Consider the following 21769-nt stretch of genomic DNA (forward strand, 5'->3'; position numbering starts at 1 on the left):
AATGACTTCTGATGTATGTGCCACAGCAGCAAATCTGGAGTAAAAACAAAAACAATCTGCTTTTCCATCACAGGAATACATTTCATTTTTAAATATATTAAAATAAAAAAAATCTTCTTTTCCCCCCAAAATTTTAACATAAAAAAATAAACTGAAAATATAAATTACTGGCAACATTTTTGAATAATTCTTCCCCCAACTCTATCATTAACAGGCTATCTGAATGTGCTGTCCAATAACCGCTGGAGAGAGCGCTGGTGCCAGCTCAAAGACAACCAGCTGTTCCTGCACAAGGACCGGGCAGATCTGAAGACACACATGGCCTCTCTGCCGCTGCGGGGGTGTGAGGTCATTCCAGGGCTGGACTCCAAACACCCCTTTGCCTTCCGTCTGCTGCGCAACGGACAGGAGGTGGCTGTTCTGGAGGTACGTGCCAAGTCCCCCGGCTCTTGCGGGGCAATTAATGTGTCTGAGACAGGACCTCAGGGCAGGGATTAGATGGATGATTTGGTTGGCTGGCTCTCGCTATGATGTCACTGCTGTATCATGTTTAGAGTGGATTTGCAGAGATTTGTCTCATATTCCACTGACACACATTCATTGCGTCTTTCCTCACTCGTTTCCCGTCAGGCCTCCTCCTCTGAGAGTATGGGAAGGTGGCTGGGTGTCCTGCTGGCCGAAACGGGCTCCACAACAGATCCTGCTGCACTGCACTACGATTACATTGACGTTGAAACCACTGCTAATGTCATTCAACTGGCCAAACAGTCATTTTGGTGGGAACCCAGTACTGCTCACAATATTTTCATTAGCATGAGATGTAGCTTCTTTAACAACCTATTTTTTTTCAACATGCAGCGGTAACGCATAATTAATTTTCCCGATTGTATTGCACACCATTTGTTTTGAAGTATCTTTCCCATCACTACTGTTACACTGTACAGTTACAGTATAAGTTCGGTGTGTGATGTGTACATGGAGTAATGAATATATGTATGTGTTCACAGTTTCACCAGTAAGCGTGCAGTTTCTCCAAACCCATACCTGGATAACCCGGTCAGTGGTTACGCCTGTCCCACAGGGGTCGCTCTGCATTATGATGATGTGCCCTGCATCAATGGATCAGTAAGCCTTCATTTCTGATCCTGCCTATCTCCTCTCCTTCCCCGATCCACTTTTTCTTTTCTAATGGCTTTTCTTTTGCTTGCACGCTTGCGATACGGAAGCTACGAGATTTGCACTACTCCTCCCCAGCTTCAGGGGACCGTCGGTGGAAAGAAGAGTCTCATTATGAGAATACAGATCTTTATGAAAACATGCCCTCCCCCAAACTAGCAGCGCGCTACCCTCCCAAATCCATCCACTCGCAGTCATCTTCCACAGGGCATTACAACTCACCACTCTCCACCAAATCTCTTTCCTCTTCCTCCTCTCCCTCAGTTTCTAATACTAAAACTAACCAGGTGACTAACCCAGGTTAACACAGCATATCACAAACACTATCTATTTCTTAATGCTGTTTTCTGCACAAATATAAATTGGAAATAAACACAGAGCATAGTGCATGCATTATGGACCACCCAGTTCAAGAAATATGACTGCTTTTGATCTATATAATATCAATGTCTGGGTGGCCATGGCCTTGAATGGATTCACTGAGGCCTTACTTCACTCTGGGTTACATTTTATAGGCCAGGGTTTAAAAAAGGGTTGCTGACAGCTATAGTTTAACTAAAAGAAAATGTCCCCTCTAGAAACATTTGTGGCTTAGTAGATGTGGTTTGCAGATATAACCTTTGTAAAATGTAACAGGTGTTAACAGTGAAAGCAAAGTTATTAAATATCAGATTTTTGTTTGTGGCCAACATATCAGTTGCACACATCAGTTTTGTGTGTGTTCAAAAGCTCATACATGTTTCTTTCATCCAATCAGCTGAAGGGTAAGAAAGGCCTGATCACCAATGGGTTCACTGCGAAGCAGAAGTTGGACAAGAACCAGCCCAAAAAGGCCAATGGATGTAGCAGCACTCTTCCAGTGAAACTCAGCAACTCTAGTAAGAGATCTTAACATATAAGAGCACATCTTTTAGATAATCTCAACATTTGTTTTAAAATAAGTCTCAAACTAAACTAAGCAGACATTAAGTCTGCATCCATTATCCTAGCTATTACACCACTAATTTCTTTCAAGGAAAAAGAAGCCACACAGATTTGTGGAGAATGCTGGTATGTGGAAATTGCAGTGCTGTTAGACAGCAGTTGATCTGTTGACATGCTCCTTTGTAAACTCAATCACCCCAAATTCCATTTTAGACAGGCAGTCGGTCAGTCACAGACATCCTAACCATCCAGTGGCCATTTACGTTGACTCGCAAATATTTGGATATGGTATACTGTATATTCTGTCTGCCTTTTAATCTGCAGAGTCCTTTAATGCGATGAAGAGACCGAATCCAAAAGTAAAAAATGGAACGATTTTCTGATCATGGTTTACTTTGATTATAATGCATCATTAACCTTCACAGGTGTGGACCAGTATAAGTACGGGAAAAACAGAGTGGAGGCAGATGCCAAGAGACTCCAAGCTAAAGAGGAGGAGCTGATGAAGAGGAAGCAGGAAGTTCGAACCCGCCTGGCCCAGCTGAAAAAAGACAGGAAGGATCTCCGCACTGCTATAGAGAACAACACCGGTGAGGATATCAGTGGGACTATGGCATTCAATTACGATTGAATCTGAATGCTCGAGATTACAAAAATCTGTACACTTCTTTTGAAAGGTTTTGGTAATAAATACTTAGCATTATAGATGTTATAACCTCTCACACAGGTAAGCGATCTCAGGCATCTTTGACAGAGAGACTTAAGAAAGTGGAGGATGAATGCAAACTAAAAGAGGAGGAACGAGTCAATCTGGAACTGGAGCTGACAGAGGTGAAGGAGAGTCTGAAGAAAGCCTTGAATGGAGGCGTCACCCTGGGCCTGACCATTGAACCCAAAACGGGCAGCTCCAGCCCACAGGTCTGGAAAAAGAGCAATTTCTCGAACATAGACATGATGTAATGCTAACTGTAGGGTTGTGTCACGTTCAGTTTTTGGTGATATAGAAAAGCAGGTATTAAAATGTCTCATCTGTTCTTAGTCTCCAGTGTTAATGAGGCGAACGGTGGACAACTCGCCCATGTCCAGCTGTGACACCAGTGACACTGAAACCTGCTCTCTGCCAGTCAACAGTGCATCTCTGCTGCGGCGTCAGACACAACCGAAAGCCTCACCTGTGCGAGGACACGTCCTCAAGAAAGCCAAGGTCAGTAAACACTTATTTTGGTTGCACTTTATTTTACAGTATGTGTACTAACATGTACTTACAGTGTACTTACAGTGTATTTATCTAAGAAAGTTCTGGTAACACAAGGTAACTACATGGGGTAGGGTAAGGTTTAGGGGTAGGTTCAGGGTTAGTACATAGTTATTGTAATTACTATAATAAGTGCATAGTATGTACATGAGGAACAGGACTGTAAAATAAAGTGCTACCCTTATTTTCTACATCACACTAGGTATTAATAGCAAGTAAGATATTCTGGTTCTTATGTTAAAGAATGATCTTCCAGTTGCATATAATGTATTTTCCCCTATGGGCTCATTCTGTCATTCTGTTCTCCTTTTTTTCTTCTAGGAATGGGAGATGAAGTCTGTCACATAAGTTCTTTCCCACCAACTTTTCACTTTCATTCAATCTATTTATTGAATTTTGTCCATATATGAGTGATGTTGAAATTGAATTGACTGAATCATAGACACTATTTTCCAGAATTAATTCTGGAAGAACTTGACTGAGTCTGGTGCCTGATGCTGTTTTATCATTATTCACTATAGCACTGTCCTTAGATCATGATCTGACTATAAAGTGAGTAACAAATGAGGAAGAACTCAAAATAGACACCAAATAAAGGCCAACAGTAATTCCACAATAGCAAATGTATATTTACTACCGTTTAATATTTTGGGGTTAGTACTTTTTTAATTTAAATACTTTTATTGATACTTTTATTCAGCAAGGATGCATGAAATGTTAGAGAAAATCGAAAGCAGTTATTTTACATTGTAGTAATATTTCACAATTACTGTTTTTCTCTATTTTTAATCAAATAAATGCTGCCTTGGTGAGCGTAAGAGACCCCCAAACTTTTGAAGGGTAGTGTACCATTAGAAGAAAGATAGTTGTATTATGATTTTATAATTTATCATGACAGAACACAGAGTATGGTCCATAACTTGCCATCTAAATATAATGTGCTCAAAACTCACTGGTCACTGGTCTCAGTCAAGTCTATAAAAGTCTGTTTCTATCTTTAACAAGAAGCCATTAATGGAAGACCAATTCTTCAAGTATTTATTTGTAAATGTTTAAATAAATATAAGCCACCCTGTGTTTGTATGTTGATGTTTAGTAATGCCTTTCTAGGGCTTCACACTAATTGTAGAAAGCTGCTTCAGGATATAAGTCTTAAGGTAAATTACAGAATGTGATCGCTCAAAGCTTGTTCTTTGCAGAAAAAGTGTAATTTGTTTGAAAGTATTTTACCAGCCTCTGCTCCTCCTCCTCCTCCTCTTCCTCCTCCTGCATGTCTGGCCCATTTTTGTTCAATCTAGTGGTCTGGCCAAACTTTGGGCTATGGTAAGAGCAGCCCATGGGGAACAGGGCAGCTCAGGCCAGGGTGTGGTCCTCTGTCGGCTGGCTGCTCTGGATACTAGGCCTGGAAGTACCGCTACACTTCCCCTCTGCCGAACACACTACAACCACTGCACTGAAACAGCTGAAACACCAGTACACTGCAATGCATCATACACCGAGAGTTATACATATACTACATTCAAACACAAATAACAGTGCGTGCATATGTGAAGTTTCATTATAGTTTGCAGTCTCTAGCTGTGCACGTGCAGGTTTAAGGGCTTGGAAGTAATCCGTTTGCGAATGTTTGGTCAAACACGAGAATATGTGGCAGAAGAGTTCAGGCTGTAATCCTGCTTTGTTTTGATCACTCAAAGTCCAACCTGATGAACTATAAATGGTGCTTTTAAGCAGTGCTTAAACTGTTCACTCCTCATTCAGCCAGATTATGGAGTCTTGGTGCTTAATTCAGACCAACTTTTATATTAATGTTCAAGGCACATTTATAACTTTGTTTAATGTGCGGTGAAGTTTGCTGCACATTTTCAAGCTACGTTATATGCAGGGTCCTGTGTAAATATACTTCTTCTCTGCTTGGGCCCATAAATCTTAAGAGCTTTTTTTTTTTTTTTTTTTTTTTTCAGTCATTTTGTACAAGTCAGCACTGTATGAAACCTGGTATCAGTATAAATGTAAAGGAGAACATTACGATGATGAGATGCTTCACTCTTTCTGCACAGCTGCTTACTCTTTATTGAAAGTGATTTACTGATTCGACAAAGTAAAAGTATACCTTTAGATTGAGTCAACTTTCAGCCTCACTTTGTAAAGGAATGTGGAATGTGAAAAATCTTTGCTTTAAATGTCAGTTTAACTTTAAGGGTGGGAGCAAAGACACCATTGTTGGTTTTGCACCTTATTGATCTGTTTTATTTTCCTGATGACTGTTGTCAACTTGGCAACAAAAGGACTGTACATAGAAATAATTAAACCGCTTTAAAAAAAATCTTGTGTGTGTGTGACTGTGTACCAATTAGTGTATTACAATACCTCCATAGACCATAACTAGCAACATTTCTTAGATTTTGACTTTAATTAAGATTAAGACTTTAATGATATTCAAATCACAGTGACCCTCTTAGTGATGTTTCTCTCTGCCATTTTACTATTGTAAAGATTTTGCTTCACATAAATCCAGCCAAACGGTCTTAAAAAGGGTAGTTTTTCTACCTTTCAGTCTGGTTTATAAATCCCATTGGTTTTTAGATGAATGACTCATACAGAACACTGGCGACCTCGTGTGTACGCACATAAAACAATCCTTTTATTCATATTTCTCCATTTTAAAGGAGTCATATAATGCTACATGCACTTTTACAAGTTGTTTGAACTGAAATGTGTGTTGGCAGTGTGTGTACACAACCACCCTATAATGATAAAAATCCACCAAGTGTTGGTTTTATAATCTCGTTAAATGTTTCCCCCCCCCCCCCCCTTTTTATTGAACACAAAACAAATAACATACATAATACAGAGCACAGCATAGGACAATCAGTGTAATATAAAATGACATTAATTAGTTACAGGGGATCTAAAGAAAATTTCATAATATTTTATAAATGTTAATGACTTTTTGTTTTTTATCAATTTCAATGAAGATATAAAACAATCAAATTCAACTAAAAATACTTTAAATATTGGGGATGAATTTAAGCATTTTTGTTTATGCATATAAAATTTCCCCAGCAATATGAATAAATTAACAATATATTCAAGATCTTTGTTTACATTATTTTTATAGTACATAATAATATCCTTTAAAGAAAAATAGTATTTATCCTTTACAAGAGAAAATATGAAATCTGCCAATTCCTTCCAAAACTTTTGGGAAATTTTACAATCAAAAAACAAATGTGTTAACACCTCTTTCTCATTTTTACAAAAAGAACATAAATCATCAATATCAGAGTACCTTGAAATTATTGATTTAACAGGGTAGATGGTATGCAAAATTTTAATAAAGATTTAAAAAATGTATTATATAGAAATACATAGGAGGATTTATATTTGTGCGACTGGTATAAAGATCTTTGGTAACACGTTAGAATAAGGTTCCATTAGTTAATGTTAGTTAATGTATTAATTAACATGAACAAACAATGAATAATACATTTATTACTGTATTTATTCATCTTCGTTAATGTTAGTTAATGAAAATACAGTTATTCATTGTTAGTTCATGGTAATTCACAGTGTTCACAATTCAACTAATGTTAACAAGAACAACTTTTGATTTAAATAATGCATTAGTAAATGTTGAAATTAACATGAACTAAGACTAATAAATGCTGTAGAAGGATTGTTCTTGCTTAGTTCATGTTAACGAAAGTAGTTAACTAACATTAACTAATGGAACCTTATTCTAAAGTGTTACCAGATCTTTTAATTAATTAATAAAAACATTGATTAAAACCCACCGCTAGATGGCAGAACTGTGTTTTTCAGATGTTTATCACCTTCTAAACGTTTTACCGAAGAAGAGAGTAACGTTTGGCCCTCAAATAATAGTTTTGCTTTTCCATTTGATATATTTTTATTTATATCGACAGTATTATTGCTCATAGTGGCTTCTTCCGGAAAATATGACTGAGGATATTTTGACCACTCTGAAAATACTGATCATCGGAGAAAGTGGAGTGGGCAAATCCAGGTAACTTTAACGTCTACTTGAAGTTTACCGGATGTCATCTGATGGAACAACAACAACACATTGCGCGAGCTAGTTATATTAAAACAACCTTACCTCGCTTTAGATAGAAAGAAACCTTTGAATGTTTGTCAGTTCAGTTCTCAAATTCCCATACAACATATATTTGCAGATGTGTGTGCATCATTTGCTAGTAAGAAGGAAAGTTCAGTCTCTGATTCGCCTTTCTTTCCCCTCTTCTCTTCCTCAGTCTTCTTTTGAGATTTACAGATGATACATTTGATCCAGAAATTGGTGCAACAATTGGTAAGTATTTAAAAGTCTGACACCCATAAAAGCAGGTTTAAACACGACATTCTAAATCAGACATTCACATTGTGTTTTTAGTTTCTGATAACTGACATGTAAAACAACAACAACAACAATAATAATAATTGTTTGTCTTTCTAATGTAATAAACAGAAACCTAACCAAATCACAGCTCTCATTGACATCCATCACATAAGCTTCACTACTAGTGCTGGTCTGACTTGAAATACAGCTTTACTTGGTTTGTTGATTGCTGGACTTAAACGTTACATTTAAAATATTGAAAAGTATATTTTTCCACGTCAAATCTTGTTTAACGGTTACTGTCTTTACACTGTAGATCAAGGAATCCTTCACTGGTCATTATTACCATTATATGTTGTGGAGATCCATTGGTTGTTCAAAGCTGTGGCCATCACTTTGTAGCATTTAGGTTGACGTTTGTTGATGTGACCGCCGACTTCTTTTCAAAGCCCCCCAATCCAAACCAAACAAGTCCAGATCTCCTCCTTTGGCTTCCTCTGGTAAATCTGTCAGTGCTTTGCTGAAATTCAGGAGTACTTCATGCCTCCAGACCTTTCGTTCACTGAGCGCTGAGAGATTTATTCCCCTGTCATCTTTACTCATACTTTCATTTTTCTTTTATGAATGTAAATCACTTATGTTTGTAAGTGATGTGGCTTTGCTGAATGATGAGACAGGTGGTTGAGTCATCCTATTTTCTTTTTATCTTTATGTAATAAACCCACAATTCCCCTTTCAGCTATAAATTCAGCTCTTTCTATCTTTAGTCGCTCTGGGCTTGTTGCCTGACAAATATTTGGGGCCATTAAAAATTAAATCTGTCTCGTTATATATGTATGGTATTATCGTAATCCTCATAAAACATCTAGACTGTATTTCCATATATGATTGTGAATCTTTTTGAGTATTCCACCTGATGGTTTACATTTGCTAGTGTTTGTTTGTGTGTTTTAACCATTTTTTTGGGGACAAATATTTTGTAAACATCTTCTGGTGATAAATTTGTACCCAGAAGTGAGTTAAACCAGACAAAACTTTTCTGATAAGATTAGGGTTTGGTTACAGTATATTTATAGAATTTTTTTATATACACACACACACACACACACACACACACACACACACACACACACACACACACACACACACACACACACACACACACACACACACACACACACACACAGGGAAGTCGTGGCCTAATGGTTAGAGAGTCGGACTTGCAATCTAAGGGTTGTGAGTTCGAGTCTCGGGCCGGCAGGAATTGTGGGTGGGGGGAGTGCATGTACAGTTCTCTCTCTCCACCTTCAATACCATGACTTGGGTGCCCTTGAGCAAGGCATCGAACCCCCAACTGCTCCCTGGGCGTCGCAGTGTAAATGGCTGCCCACTCCTCCGGGTGTGTGTTCACAGTGTGTGTGTGTATGTGTGTTCACTGCTCTGTGTGTGTGTGTGCACTTCGGATGGGTTAAATCATAGCACAAATTCTGAGTTTAATGTCTGAATGTCACTTCACTTTTATATACATATACAGTACAGACCAAAAGTTTTTACTATTTTTAATGTTTTTGAAAGAAGTTTCTTCTGCTCTTCAGGCCTGCATTTATTTGATCAAAAATACAGAAAACACAGTAATATTGTGAAATATTAATAAAATCTTTTCCATCTACACTCGATCCTCTAAAACAAGCACTCTCTGTTCTATAACTATTCTATCTACTTATTATTTTTATTTATCTTTAAAAAAACTTGCTACATGTTCTGAATCTGCTATATGATTAAATGTAAAACGATGAAAGTTGATATGTGTTCTGTATGTACTAAACACATCATTTATTTCCATTCAGGTGTAGATTTCAAGGTGAAAACCCTTGCTGTGGATGGAAACCGAGCAAAGCTTGCAATCTGGGTGAGAAGTCAACCGCGTTTTTATCCCGAGATTTAGAGTCACACAGATTTATGTTTTGTGAAGGCTAACTATTTTTGCCCACTTTTTGTTAGTTATTTATTTACACATAATTTAGTCTTCAGGGCAATCATGTCTTAGTTTGGACACTACTGAATGGGACAGATGTAATAAGTCCTTATAATGCTTGTTGACTGTGTTTTACTAATGTAACACAAGGTGGCAGTGTTTTCCTTTTCTTTTTTTCTCTGGAGGCAGGCTTCTCTTTTAAAATGCCTTTACAAGTCAAAATATTAATTGTTACGTTATTATTTAACACTGTTTGCCTTGATTTTGTTTTGTGTTTACAGGACACAGCAGGTCAGGAACGTTTTCGAACTTTAACACCCAGTTACTACAGAGGTGCTCAGGGTGTCATTCTGGGTAGGCAAACATAAACACAACTGTTTTCCACTAATAAGCTATTTAAAAAAAAATGAAAACATTGTACCACTTTAGAACAATTCCAAGTTAAATGTGATGAATACACTGATAATTATACATGATAAACAGGAATGGTGTCTGAACCATAAAATGTTGTGAATTATAGTTGTCTGATTTAAGCCTCTAAAAGTAATTTCTAAATTGTCTGCTCGGATTGTGTCTTTTTAGTGTATGACGTCACTAGGCGAGAGACGTTTGCGAAGCTGGATAACTGGTTGAATGAGCTGGATACATACTGTACAAGAAATGATCTGGTCAAAATGCTGGTGGGAAACAAAATTGATAAGGTAAGTTACACACAAAATGTTGTCATTAATCACTTACCCTCATGTCGTTCCAAACATGTAAAAGCTTTGTTCGTCTTCAGAACACAACTTAAGATATTTGGGATGAAAACCGTAAGGCTTGTGACTAGGGATGTGTGATTAATCGAATTGAAATCGCGATTTGAGACGTCACGATTTGCCAATTGAAAAAGCCTGCGATGTGGACGAGATATTACTCTGTTCCAGAGCATATGCATGTCAGTCTTGAGTAACAGTCTTACTAACCAGTCAGGGCACCTCTGTTCTCCCCAATCAGCTCTGCTCTAGCCAACTGTGTAAATGTCCACCATTTAAAAAAAATAAATAAATAAAAAAAATACGGAGTCAGCTCAAATTCACGAGTTCAATAGCGAATAGTAGACATATTTTGGCGTGCTGTCCTGGGGGAGGGGTCCGGGCCCAGAGCATAGCCCTGTTACGTCTAGTGGCAGGAAAAAGGCAGAGAATCCAATAGCAAGTTAAACAACTGATTTTTATTGGGTTGGGACAGGCGGATTAATTTGGGAGTGAAAGACAGATTTCAATTTGGAGACATGGAATGCAGGATGAATCCTCTTGTACACGGGAGGTAGTTTGAGGTGGACCGTCACCGGACTAATGATCTTGGTGACAGTGAATGGACCAATAAACCAGGGAGCCAGTTTATTACTCACGGAACGCAGAGGAATGTTCTTGGATGAAAGCCTTACCTTTTGTCCCACGACGTATATGGGAGGCTTAGACCGGTGGCGATTGACTTGGGTCTTGGTGCGTCTTCCCACCTGGAGCAGAGTCTCGCGGGCTCTGCTCCATGTGTGATGACACTTCTGGAAAAAGGCGTGAGCGGAAGGGACCGCAACCTCGGATTCCAGACTGGGTAAAATTGGTGGCTGGTAACCTAGACTACACTTAAACGGAGATAGGCCCGTAGCCGACACTGGCAACGAGTTATGTGCGTACTCAACCCAAGAAATTTGCTGACTCCAGGAGTAAGGGTTGAGACCAAATATCGCAACACTCTCTCAAGATCCTGATTGGCCCGCTCGGTATGGCCATTGTTCTAGGGATGGAATCCTGAGGACAGACTAACCGTAGCCCCCAGTAGTTACAAAATTCTTGCCAAAATTTGGATACAAATTGGGGCCCACTATCGGAGACCACGTCCATCTGAAGGCTATGTAAACGAAAGATGCGATCTCCCACTGATGATACAATGTACCCAAAAAAATGGAAATGACTGTGCGTGAAAAGTGCATTTCTCCGCCTTGACAAAAAGCCCTTTCGCTCGCAACCTCTGGAGCACTAGTCTGACGTGCTGAACATGTTCCTGGAGAGTAGAAGAAAATATCAGTATGTCATCCCGGTAGACATGAATGAACTGATCTACCATTTCTCTCAGCATTTCATTGACTAATGCTTGGAAGACAGCAGGAGAGTTGGACAGCCCGAAAGGCATGACCAAATATTCAAAATGGCCCCTGGGGGTATTAAATGCTGTCTTCTATTCATCCCCCTTCCTTATGTGGACCAACTGATAAGCATTACGTAAGTCCAGTTTTGTGAATATTGATGCTCCCTGCAACCTCTCGAAGGCTGAAGACATCAACGGCAAAGGATAGGTATTCTTCACCGTGATGTTGTTCAGCCCTCGGTAATCAATGCAATGTCACGGAGATCCATCCTTCTTACCCACAAAAAAGAACTCCGTCCCCGCTGGAGAAGAGGAAGGGCGGATGAACTCGGAAGCCAGCGAATCAGAAATATAATTCTCCATGGCCTACCTTTTAAGAGTAGAAAGTGAATATAACTTGCCCTTAGGTGGAGATGTACCTGGCATTAGGTCTATAGAACAGTCATAGGGTCGATGGGGAGGAAGAGAAGCAGCCCGGGACTTACTGAACACTTCCTTCAGGTCGAGGTATTCCTTGGGCACGTTAGACAAATCAACAGTGTCCTCCTGAAAAACAGAACTAGACACAGGCTAATGAGCAGACAAGAGGCATGGCACTGATTACTCCAGGTGGAAACGGGCCCTGTGCCCAGTCAACCCTGGGGTTGTGCTTGATCAACCAGGGGTGCCCAAGAACGATGGTGCTGAGGGGAATGTCAGTGATGAAAAATTCTGGTGTCTCAGTGTGGTTACCCGCTACCATCAATGTGATGGGATCCATTGTGTGCGTGATGGTGGGTAATGTCTGACCATTGAGAGTGTGAACTGCAATGGGTTAGTGGAGTGAAGTGACGGGGATGCGGAGGTGACTGGCCAAAGAAAAATCCATGAAGTTTACCTCCGCTCCGGAATCCCATAGGGCCTGGCAATTGTAAGAGCCGGTTGCCCATGGCAATCGTCCCAGAAGGAGAGTTGCGGATAAGGATTTCCCCAATTATGCTCCACCCGACAGGAGCCTCCTCCCTACTGCCAGGCTTGATCTTTTAGTGGACAGCGATTGAGGAAATGCCCCGCCACGCCGCAGTAAAGACACAGTCCCTCAGTTCGTCGACGCTCTCTCTCCTCCCGGGAAAGCCGAGCTCTACCCAACTGCATGGGCTCGGGATCGCTGGGTGGGCTGACCATGTCCTCAGCGAGGAAGCCCAATTGCTCGAGTTGCCCTCTGCCCCGGGAGCGCTGTTCCACCTGGGAGCGCTGTTCCAACCTTGAGTCAACCCGTAAAGCTAGCTCCATCAGTCCGTTTAAGTTCTTGGGAAGATCCAACGTATACATTTCACGTTGGACACAATCAGCTAGCACATGCAGGAATCTGTCCCACTGCTCCTCCTCATTCCAGTGGCATCCAGCAGCCAAGGTAATTGTATCATGTAGTCAGAAACGGAATGCTTTCCTTTTGTGGAGATCAGAGAGTTTGCGGCCTGCCACCGTGCGGTCAAACACCTGTCTCATCTCATCCTGGAGTGCCTGGAACAAGGAACAGCAAGGATCATTATTCTCCCACACCGCCCTCCCCCAACGAGATGCACGCCCCGACAGAAGGTTTAAAACCAATGCCACTCTTGATCTCTCAGTGGAAAATGTAACAGGTTGAAGTGAAAAAAAAAAAGAGCATCTAGTCAGGAAAGCTTGACACAGCTCTGGCTCACCTGCATATCTTTCAGGCGTTGGTATCCTGGGCTCATGCTGGCTGGTGACGTTGGTAAGGTTGTCACGGACGAGCCGTTCACACTTGTCGCACTCATGCAGACTGTTTCGTAACACTCGGTTATATTCGCGCATGCACTGCACCGCAGATTTCCAGGAGCGCATCTGGCAGTATAGATGAGGCTCGATGCACGTGTGCAACCTTCGTCAGCCCACGTCTGGTTCTGTGTTTAAAACGATTGTAAATTCAGTCTAACTGCTTGCTAATTTCACTTGGATGAAATAAAACATTGAGCATATTTTTCACTTGTTCTTAAAATCCTAAATACAGTGTAACATATGTAATACTTTAGTCAATTATTAAAGAAAAACAGTTCTTTATTTATTAAAATAAACCAATCTTTCCAGTGAAATTCAGTAATTAGTTAATTCTGTAAAAGTAGTTATGCCATTATAATCTTGTCTGCTGAAAAAATAGTATATAGAAGTATATAGAACCCCTCCCAAACCACAATTGAAAATTGAATTGATTTCAGAGTTATAATGGGAGTTGTATTGGTTTTAATGTAAACTATAATGGTGTCTATTTGATGGATTCTATTGGTGGAATGTAATCTGGCAGGTGGCAACCAAAAGAACAATACTGCTAAAAACAAAAAGGAATTTTGTAATGTTTAATGAAAACTATAAGAATTTCTGTGTTTATTTTATTTTTCAGCAGGGTAATGATACTGTGCTGCACATTATTGACATTATTGAGCTGAAGCTTGACTTCAAATCGCAATATCTGTCAAAAAAATCGCAATTAGATATTTTCACCATATGGCACAGCCCTACTTGTGACTGTCCCATAGACTGCAAAGTAAGTTACACTGTCAAGGTCCAGAAAAGTATAAAAGACATTGTCAGAATAGTCCATCTACCCTCAGTGATTCAACCGTAAGATTATGAAGTGACGAGAATAAGTTTTTAAGTGAAGAAAACAAAAATAAAGACTTTGTTCAACAATTCCTTTGTAAACAGTCTCCCCTGTGTCTGCTGCGTATGCTCTTCTGTGTCAGCTGCGCCACAAGGATGCGCTGTTTTCTTTCAAATTAAACTAAATACACCTCCTTGTGGCACGACTGAAACAGAAGAGACACAGAGGAGACTGTTGACAAAGGAAAAGTTGAACAAAGTCGATTTTATTTTTTATTTTTTCACATAAAAAGTTTCATATTACCCAGATTGCATGTCTGATGGCTTTCATACCTTTTATGGACCTTGACACTGTTATTTACTTGGCAGTCAATGGGGCAGTCAGAGGGGTCCCAGTTTTTATCTAAAATATCTTAAATTGTGTTCCGAGGAAGAATGAAGCTTTTACGGGTTTGGAATGACATACGGGGAAGTGACAACATTTTCATTTTGGGGTGGAGTATTGTTTTTTTGTTTTGTTTAAAGCTGCATAAGTCCAGCCGAGTCTTTGCACTCATTGTCATATATTTTGCCTTGGCTTTTAAAACACCTGCCTGGACCCAGTTTCCAAAGCCTGATAAAGACAGATCTGCTCTCTGTTTGCTTTTTCAGCCTTATCTCTCCATATGTATCTATAAAAAATAGTAGCTGTTCTAGATTGTTAAATACATAATGCTGACGTGGACATGGAAAAATTGTTCTGTATTTGTAACTATTGAAAAACGATGTCTAATTCAGAGCTTTTTTTTCTCTGTTTGCGTAGGAAGACCGTGTGCTTGAGCGAGAAGAGGGTCTGAAGTTCGCTAGAAAACATTCCATGCTTTTCATAGGTGAGTTGTCACTAAGATGTTCCCTTCATCCTTTGATGAATTACTTGAGCCCTCCTCATTCACTAATACAGTAGTTTAAAATAGGAATACAGTGACCTTTCACTTTGGTTTCATTTCTAATATTTTGTTTCAAGATTCATCATCTTCACACATGGAAAAATCTGACTTTTTGACGTAAGCTAGTTTATTCAACTGCATTAATACTCACAGGCTACTATTTTTAAACACTTGGGCCCATTTGCTAAAAACAAAGATTATGTTATTTAATTGAGAGATGGATTATTTGTAAAGGTTGAGCATTCATTTATTTGAGCTTGTGTAATCGCAACAGTTCTGTATATGTATTTGTGGGTGACGTGCCGCATTCTTCTCCACCGTGGGTTTGGTTTATAAGTCATGTGACATGCCTCATGAGTGGATATGTAAGCAGCAATCGGTCTGAATTAGCCATGAAGCCCTCAGACCAAATGAAATCTGCAGATGGACACCATGGCTGCGGCCGGTGTGCTTGAGGCCAATGTGCTTAATGTTTCCTAATCGCTTCTACTCTCTCCAAACTTTTAATATTAAAGGTCAAGAGTTTCTTGTGTGTTTGCAGCACACCAGTCTAGCATTTCTTTGTTCTTTTTTTTTTTTTTTTTTTTTTTTTTTTTGAGAGAAATTATTCAGCAAGGATGCATTAAATTGATAAAGGCTTAAATTTTTTTAAAACATATATATATATATATATATTTTATAAATGCTTTTCTTTTGAACATTCTTTTCAGCATAGAATCTTGAAAGAAAAAGTATATCTTTCAAAAATGAAAAAAAAATGTAAGCAGCACAACTGTTTTCAACATTGATAGTAATAAGAAATGTTTTGAGAACTTATTTTTTTCAAATATATACACACACACACACACACACACACACATATATATTGCTGTAGCTCCCTAGTGATTGGTCATGCCATGGATTTCTCCAGGTGTTACAGACCTCCTTTGTGTGTAGTGTGTGTACACTTGTCTCTCTCTCTCTTTCATGCAGAGGCCAGTGCCAAGACAAGGGATGGTGTTCAGTGTGCATTTGAGGAGCTGGTGGAGAAAATCCTGCAAACTCCAGGCTTGTGGGAGAGCGTGCACAAAACAAGAGGAGTTGCCCTGTCTGAACTCCCTGAGACTGGTCAAGGAGGCTGTGGGGCGTATTGCTCACTTCTCTAACACAATTTTTTTTACACAGTTCAGGTTAGATTAGTTAGTGCTAATGTATGCAGGATATGTATACTTTTTTGGCCTATGTATCTGTGCAAGCACACAAGCAAAATTCAAGAACACTCATGCCTAAATCATTAATCATTTAACTGGTCCAGTACATACAATATTAGGATGATTGCTGAAAAAGAGATAAGGCTTAGGTTGGGGAACTTTTTAGAAATTTTTAGAATTTCACATTCTAAAAATTCACATTTTTTTTTAATGAAATACATTTAAAGAGCTCTATTGAAGTCAAGCATTTATGTTTGGTAGGTGGATAAAAAAGCTGAATTGCTCCATTATACCTCAGATAAGTTCGCTTCTCAGTTTGTATATTTCTCTTAGTGTTTTATTTTGTTTTGTCCCAGTGCCTGTGTTTCTTATTTAGGGAGAGGTAAACATTCATCAGTCTAACTCGACCTTTCAAACTGCTGGAATGAGACCTCAGTAGAACACAGATTTCCATCAGCATGCCCTCGCTTGATGTCTGCAACGTGCGGAACTCCGTTCTTTCTTTATCTGTCCATCTTTGGATCCCACTTTTTCCTACCGTCAGTCACTTGTTAACTCTCTTTCCTCTCTCTCACTACATGTATCTGTCTTCAATTCAGCTCTGTCCCTCTCTACAGAATAATAGACTTATCAAGATGTTGGATCTGTTTTACTATATTTATTGACATGGGCCGCCCACATAAAAACATGGTTTTGAAAGGTTTATAAATCAAACAGATTGGCACAATGCGTCTCTGTTATAAATATAAAAGAAGGTAAAAAAAAAAAAAAAACGGAATAACAAGGAATAGATTAACAAGAAAAGCTTAATCTCTTGGTTTTGGGTGGGAAATTTTCACCTGCAGACTCATGGACACAGTAAAACTTACTGTCTTGATATGACTGTCTATCTTAGAGAAAGGATGTTTTTAAAAAAAAAACTTATAGACTATAGATGGCTGGTTTTCACACACAGAGAAATGGAACAAAAGAAAAAAAGTAGAAATAGTAATAAAAAATAAATCTATGACACTAAACAGCAATGCCAAATGAATATTTCCATTCTTCTGGTTTAATCTGGACTATTTATACTGTTATGTTTGATTTAGAGAATCATCCAAGGGATGATTCTCATTGCTTAATAACTGTGTGGTAAAAACCTCAGATACAGCAGTTTCAGAAAGTGTGTGGCACATGCGGAAGGAAACGCTGGGCTATATGCACACCCACAGCCAATTGACTTATTTTGAGCATTTATGTGTTCCTTTTCACCTGTTTTGAAAATGTGAATTATTGAGCAATTATAAATTTGTTATGTAGTTTCCAGTAGCATGCAGTGAAATCTTCTGTGCTTTTTATGGCAATTATATATGTAATGGTATATGCTTTGTCTATTCACTACATATCAAAATCATCCCATATGAGGTAGTTAATCACTATTGATCTGAGGACTCTAACTAATTTTGGTTTGTAATCCCTAAATAATCCTAATTCTCTATTTTATTGATATTTGCATGCAGGTTATTGCTATTTGTTTTTGTGCAATATTGCACACTGTTATTGCACAGTAATTACTCTATGTAAATATTTGCTGATGATAATGGTCATAAATACATTGTAATGTTGATATTTGAGTCTCTGCACTATAATGCTACACTTGAAATGACAATATTTTGACTTTGAATACCTTTTTCTCTCTCTCACACATTCTCTCCTGCTTTTTCCAGCAGTGAGTTTTTGTCAAATATGACCCACCACAGGAATGTATCTCCAGGCCTCTGTGATTTCACCGTTTCCCGTTACATTTCTGCGTGAACACTGTAGTTACTGAAGTGTTTGCGTTCAGACGGCATCTTCATATGGTTTCTGCACCCGTCCAATGTGGGTGATTCCAAATGATTGCATCTGGACTGAGAGTCAAGTCCGGTAACTATAGTGGTTGCAGGTTTCTCACTGTAGATATGTCTTCAGAGCCGTTTGACCAGGAGGTGCGTAATTCCAAGTAGACAAATGAAGGCCTAGCCAAAAGATCTTGGATAAAGTACAATCTGTTTTGAAGAAAGTGTGTGTCCACGATTTGTGGTGTCTCTACTGTATTGTTCTTATATGACTGGTTAGTCCTGTAATTCAGTACATTATATTTCCCCCAAAGTCTTCTCTAAATGCTTCCACCTGCCAGTTTCACCTTTCTCTTGGATCAAGAAGGGATATTCCAAGCACAATATTATAATTGTATGATATAATACTGAGGCCTGATTACTCCGCTGGTTAGGGTGTGGTTAAAAGCCTGGTTTGGACCAGTATGCTGGGGATCACTGTCCAAAATTCAACATGTGTGGGTGACCAGCCATTCTGGTCTTTTCAGGTTAAGGATATAAATCAGCTTTCTTAGGCCCTTGGATTGAGTTTTTAATGCTGTATTCCTTTCTGTTCAGCCAGTTTAGGTAATTTAATTTTAGCGTTTGTTTGTTCATTTATTGGAATGCATTGGAATTTCATGGAAAGGATGAAAGAGCTGGAAATACTAATTTGATCTAAATACATAATACAAAAATAACTCTACAAGGAGATGCTGAGGTCGTGTTTTTGTCATTTTTTTTTTTCATCAGCAATTTAGTTGATGAGATGAATACTTCTGGAATTTGAATCTGTGTTGCAATTTTTGGAGCAGTGATGATCGACTGTTAAAGATCTATAGGTTCTGTTTTCCAGACTCTTGCTTGTTAAACCCAACCGAGTGCTTGTATCTGTTGCTTCTCTGTGAGCTCATCACACTGTCTTCCATGAGATCATTATAAGACTTCGATGGTGGTTTCATGAGGTGTCGAGTTCCTCAAACATCACTGCTTTTGGTCTTCTCACACCCTGCTCTCGTTATCAGTCTGATTGATTTGCCGTATTGACTGGGGGAACGGAGCCAAAACAGTTGTGGTTCAGAGAATTGCTTGCGGAAAGAGCACAAAGGGTCAGGGTTTAGTGGTGTTTTCAGAATCTGTATTTAATTCTAGAGGCACATTTAGCACATCGTGCTGTGTATAAACCAAAGGAACATTTTCATTTTCAGAGTTCTATGGTAAATGCATCTTAATGGGGGGTGAAATGCAGGGTTTCTTTGTACCACATATCCTCTAGTTACTGATGGCATGTTTGGGCAGTTTTGAAGCCTCAGTTAAGCGTGACATCGGTCTGAAAAGCAATTTGCTTGACTGCCATCCATTTCCAAATCTGAATAAGACTATTTGAATCTGAAAACACTAATTATGTTAAGTATCATTTAGATTAGAAATGCCTGTTGTATAATGTGCATAATATTTTTTGCAATAATCCTCTGTCACTACTGTCATCATTTGCCTCCAAATGTTTGAAGTACTTAAACTGTCAGAATAACCACAGTTTATTCTCTCCAGATAAATAGTTTTGTCTAATAAGCTATCTACCTTGGAAGCTCATAAGCTTTGTGTGGCCTTTTGATGACATTTTAGAAGCTCTCACTTGTTCACAAAATAAAAAAAGTCTTGTTTGGATGTAATAACTTTCCTATCACAATGCTGAAACTGCACAATATGGGGGAAAAAAAGCTAATTTACTTTCATTGGTACAACACATTTTCATTGGGGCAGTACCCTCAAAGAGGCACCATTTCTACCCCAAAGAGTACATATTAAGACAGTGGTTCTCAGTTGGGGGTCTATACAAGTGGAATTATTATCTTATTTAGTATAGGGATCCTTCCAATGTCAGGAGAATGAGGAACCACTGCCTTGAAGTTTATTTAGGACACTAAGCACCATTTAGGGTTGATACGGTACAGAGGTTTACCTTTTGAGGATACTGTCCCAGTAGTCTCAGCCTCAGATGTCACATGACGCATATGGGACACAAAAGTGGAAACACTTCAGGAGTGTCGGTCTTTAATGTTCTGCCTGGAAAACAAAAATGCTGTGGCGCCAAACCCCCTCACGAAAGAAGAAAGCTGTCAAGTTTACAACTGTGACCACAAGCACTTATCAGGATCAACTAAATGTTGGATATTCAAAAATATGTCAAGTATTTAAAGTTTGTGGCACAGGATCTTTAAAATACGTCTAGAGTTTTACACACCGCTCTATTATTGTGATGACATTTCAACGCTCCAAAACGCGATACTGAACAAATCGAACTTTGATTGGTTGTTTGACATGTTGGTTCATCGGCCTTATGGGCGGGCCTTGGCCAATGAAAGCTCCCATAGATTCCAGACCTTCAGCCGTCAGTCTATAGGTCTGGCTATCTGAGACTAACTTTCCCAGTGACGAGTTAAAGGTGCACGTGTTGCAATTTTTTTTCCTACAGTGTGGCTGTTTAAGCCAGGTATTTTAGGCTAAATTTCATTAACACACAGTTAAGAGAATTAAGCAGAAATTTGATAAAATAACTCCGCTCACTGTCTGGTGCCTGGCTTCAATCTTCGAAACTCACTTTTGAATTCCAGTTCTCAGATGATGGTCCTGGCTGTAAATTCTGTTGCACATGATTTAGATTTGGCTGTCCACTCTCTCAAATCCATCCAGAGTTCAGTCTCTAGATTTTGACAGAGCTCTGACATCCCATCCCCAATTTAGCTTTCTTTACTTTCCTAACCTTTAGCTTTCCAGACATTGGATGTGCAGCAGTGCTTTCCTCATCAATAAAGAGGAAATTAATGACACTGTCCATCCGTCTTCTGACCCTCAAGTATTGATTTAGCGGTGATGAAAAATAAAAGACCATACAACCGAAAGGTAAAAAAGGTCCTTTGCTCCCAAAGTCAGTTTTTAGCACAAAGCTAAGTGGGCACATGGGAGGCCAGAGTATGAATTAGTGGCTTCATTCATCTTTAGCAGATCTGTGGCTTTCAGTGCGCTCCCGTGTGACATCCCGTTGGCCGAGGTCTGCTCACTGGGATTCCTGCAGCATTCTGTCATTCACTCCACACATACAGTACATGCACACATAAAGACTACCAGATTGACTACTACAGTACAGAGCGCTGTAGCCACAGGCTTCTATAATAAACTAATCACATTGTATCAACACACAGAGGGTGTAAGCTTTCCTCAAGCAGAAGAGGCAGTGCAATGGAAAAACCGCATGTTTCACTGAGACAGTCCCTTTTCTGTGTTCCTGAGGAATGAAAGGAAAGAGGATGAAAACAGTCTGGTGTTCCTATGGGTCATATGATTGGCACACGCGGTAACAGAGTCTTTATTTTGTGTAAATAATCTTAACTTGTGA

The 21769-nt window shown here is 39.2% G+C and overlaps 2 protein-coding genes across 4 annotated transcripts in view; both read left to right on the top strand.

Moving 5' to 3' along the window:
* LOC113056101 (actin filament-associated protein 1-like) overlaps window positions 1–5374 on the top strand; it is a 45115-nt gene extending 39741 nt beyond the window's left edge. For 2 of the 3 annotated variants that reach the window (XM_026222597.1, XM_026222596.1), the window contains exons 10-18: window positions 215–426; window positions 631–776; window positions 1008–1125; window positions 1227–1463; window positions 1934–2054; window positions 2526–2690; window positions 2828–3018; window positions 3140–3304; window positions 3677–5374. In XM_026222597.1, coding sequence (XP_026078382.1) covers window positions 215–426; window positions 631–776; window positions 1008–1125; window positions 1227–1463; window positions 1934–2054; window positions 2526–2690; window positions 2828–3018; window positions 3140–3304; window positions 3677–3703 — 1382 coding nt within the window. In that variant the 3' untranslated portion in view covers window positions 3704–5374. The remainder of the gene's footprint in view (window positions 1–214; window positions 427–630; window positions 777–1007; window positions 1126–1226; window positions 1464–1933; window positions 2055–2525; window positions 2691–2827; window positions 3019–3139; window positions 3305–3676) is intronic. The other variant, XM_026222598.1, reaches the window with a different exon arrangement.
* Window positions 5375–7185: 1811 nt separating this feature from the next.
* LOC113056103 (ras-related protein Rab-18-B-like) lies at window positions 7186–18143 on the top strand. The gene is made up of 7 exons (XM_026222599.1): window positions 7186–7385; window positions 7633–7688; window positions 9563–9624; window positions 9972–10044; window positions 10273–10391; window positions 15224–15290; window positions 16320–18143. The coding sequence occupies exons 1-7, from the start codon at window positions 7318–7320 to the stop codon at window positions 16490–16492; spliced, it is 618 nt and encodes a 205-aa protein (XP_026078384.1). The 5' UTR covers window positions 7186–7317; the 3' UTR covers window positions 16493–18143.
* The last annotated feature ends 3626 nt before the right edge of the window (window positions 18144–21769 follow it).

This window comes from Carassius auratus, chromosome 37 (assembly GCF_003368295.1).
Source record: "Carassius auratus strain Wakin chromosome 37, ASM336829v1, whole genome shotgun sequence".
Taxonomy (NCBI): Eukaryota; Metazoa; Chordata; class Actinopteri; order Cypriniformes; family Cyprinidae; genus Carassius; species Carassius auratus.